This window comes from Corvus kubaryi, unplaced genomic scaffold (genome assembly GCF_017639235.1).
Source record: "Corvus kubaryi isolate FWS band 111438036 unplaced genomic scaffold, C.kubaryi_AGA036_p1.0 split1-131, whole genome shotgun sequence".
Taxonomy (NCBI): Eukaryota; Metazoa; Chordata; class Aves; order Passeriformes; family Corvidae; genus Corvus; species Corvus kubaryi.
Genome location: NW_024582073.1, coordinates 30371641 through 30373836, shown reverse-complemented (window position 1 = coordinate 30373836; position 2196 = coordinate 30371641). Strand labels below are relative to the sequence as shown.

At 62.2% G+C, this 2196-nt stretch overlaps 1 protein-coding gene across 3 annotated transcripts in view; it reads right to left on the bottom strand.

Annotated features, from left to right (window-relative positions):
- Positions 1-2196, bottom strand: part of DCTN1 (dynactin subunit 1) — a 24286-nt gene that overhangs the window by 4840 nt on the left and 17250 nt on the right. For all 3 annotated transcript variants that reach the window (XM_042052848.1, XM_042052850.1, XM_042052851.1), the window contains 4 exons: positions 1922-2071; positions 1058-1219; positions 328-459; positions 66-194 (listed from right to left, as the gene is read on the bottom strand). In XM_042052848.1, the coding sequence (XP_041908782.1) occupies positions 66-194; positions 328-459; positions 1058-1219; positions 1922-2071 (573 nt within the window). The remainder of the gene's footprint in view (positions 1-65; positions 195-327; positions 460-1057; positions 1220-1921; positions 2072-2196) is intronic.

Genomic DNA, 2196 nt, shown 5'->3' with positions numbered 1-2196 from the left:
GGGATGGGTGAGGGATGGGCAGGGATTGATGAGGGACGGGCAGGGATCAGTGAGGAACACCTTACCTTGATCTTAAGGGACTTCTTCAGCTCCTTGATGACCGTCTCCCTGTCCTCCAGCTTCAGCCCCAGCCCCTCGGCATCTGTGATCTCCGCCCGCAGCGCGGCCGCCCGGAGCTCCGCCGGCGGCGTGGGCTGCACCGGGACCAGCGGGAGAACCGGGATTTTAGGAAGAATCCCAGACAGCAGCAGCTGCCCAGCTCCCTGCCCCGTGTCACCCACAGCCTCCTGGTGACCGCGGATGGTGACGGAACAGAGCCCGGCCCACCTTGTTCTGCGGGCGGTCGGCGTCGTACTCGCCCTCCTGCATGGCTGTGGCCATCTTGTTCATGGTGGCCATGAGGATGCTGCAGGACTGGCGCAGGCACTCGTAGGGATTGATGCCCTGGGAGCCGTAGATCTGGGAAGGACGGGAAGGATCTGGCTGGTGGCCGTGGGCTGGGTTCACAGCCCCCAACCCACATCCCACAGCTGGGGTTTCCCTCTGATGGTTAAAATGTCCCTCTGATGGTTACGAATCATCCTTAAAATCCACATCCAACACAAAACCTTTTCACTTCCGTCAGCAAATCCAACCAACAAAACCCCAAAAATTGCCGACACAAAAATCAAAGGATTGTCATCCCAAAACTGAACAGAAGCGGAAAATCTACACAAAATCCACCCCTTGTCTCTTCAGTAATCACACCCAAATCAACACAAAACCCGGAGACACCACATCCATCGTGTCCAGGGGAAGAGCTGAGGGGGCTCAGCTTGGAGAAAAGGAGGCTCAGGGGGGACCTTCCCCCCTCTCTACAAGAATTCCCTGCAATCATCCCCCTCTGTGGAATACGGGAATAGGGACGGGGGATACCCCACCACACCCCCTCAGCGAGGCCACGGAGCCGCAGGGACAGCACAGGGCAGGGGACTGCGCGTCCCTGCGGCATTCCCCGGCCGCATTCCCAGCTGGGAACGGTGGGAAGGATGTGCCATTCCCCAGGAGGATGTCCCACCTGCTCGCTGACTTTGAAGGCCAGCTCCTCGAGGCGCGGGGCTGGCAGCCCCTCGTTCTCGGCCAGCGGCGCGATCAGCTGCGCCCCGGCCGCCGCCACCTCCTGCAGCACGGCCACCACCCACGTCAGGTGCTTCCGGCATTCCAGCAGCGTGTCCGACACCTGGCAGGGCAGAGCGGGATGAGTGGGAATGGCACGGGCACGTGGACTCCTGGAATCCGCACGCCCCGGTGTGACAGCGGCTGCTGGAGCGTCGCTGGGATTGGGGAAAATAATGGAAGGATGGAAGGAAACGGGTCCTGGATGTGAAGCCAGGTCTCCATCCGAGATGGGAACACAAATCCAGAGATGCCACATCCATCGTGTCCGGGGAAGGAACCCCGGGAGAGGCTGAGGGAGCTGGGAAAGGGGCTCAGGCTGGAGAAAAGGAGGCTCAGGGGGGACCTTGTGGCTCTGCACAAGTCCCTGACAGGAGGGGGCAGCCGGGGGGGGTCGGGCTCTGCTCCCAGGGAACAGGGACAGGAGGAGAGGGAACGGCCTCAGGCTGGGCCAGGTATTGGGATATCAGGAAAATTCCTCCTGGGAAGGGCTGTCCAGCCTGGCACAGCTGCCCAGGGCAGGGTGGAGTCCCCATCCCTGTGGATTTAACATCCATGTGGATGTGGCACTTGGGGACATGGGGTTGTGCTGGCTTTGGCAGTGCGGGTCTCCGAGGGAATTTCCAACCTAAACCAGTCCCTGATTCCATGATCCCAGCTCAGCTCACCCTGAGCTGCTGCCCAGCTTCCCCAGCGCGTTTGCTGCTGGCCCAGTGCATCCCACAGCTCCCAGTTTGTGCCTGAGGGGTGTCCCTGCCCCGCTCACCTGCGCTCCGAAGCCCAGGGCCGCGGGAATTCCCGGCGCATCCGTGCCCGGCATGCGGCGCCGGATCTTCTTGCAGAACTGGCGGATGTCGCTGCAGGACGTCTCCAGGTCCTTGAGCAGGATGGCCAGGTCGGCTGCCTCCTGCCCAGCCTGGGGACAGAGAGGGACCTCAGAGGGACACGGGGACACGGAGGGACCTCAGAGGGACACGGGGACAGGGAGGGACCTCAGAGGGACACAGGGACACGGAGGGACCTCAGAGGGACGCAGGGACA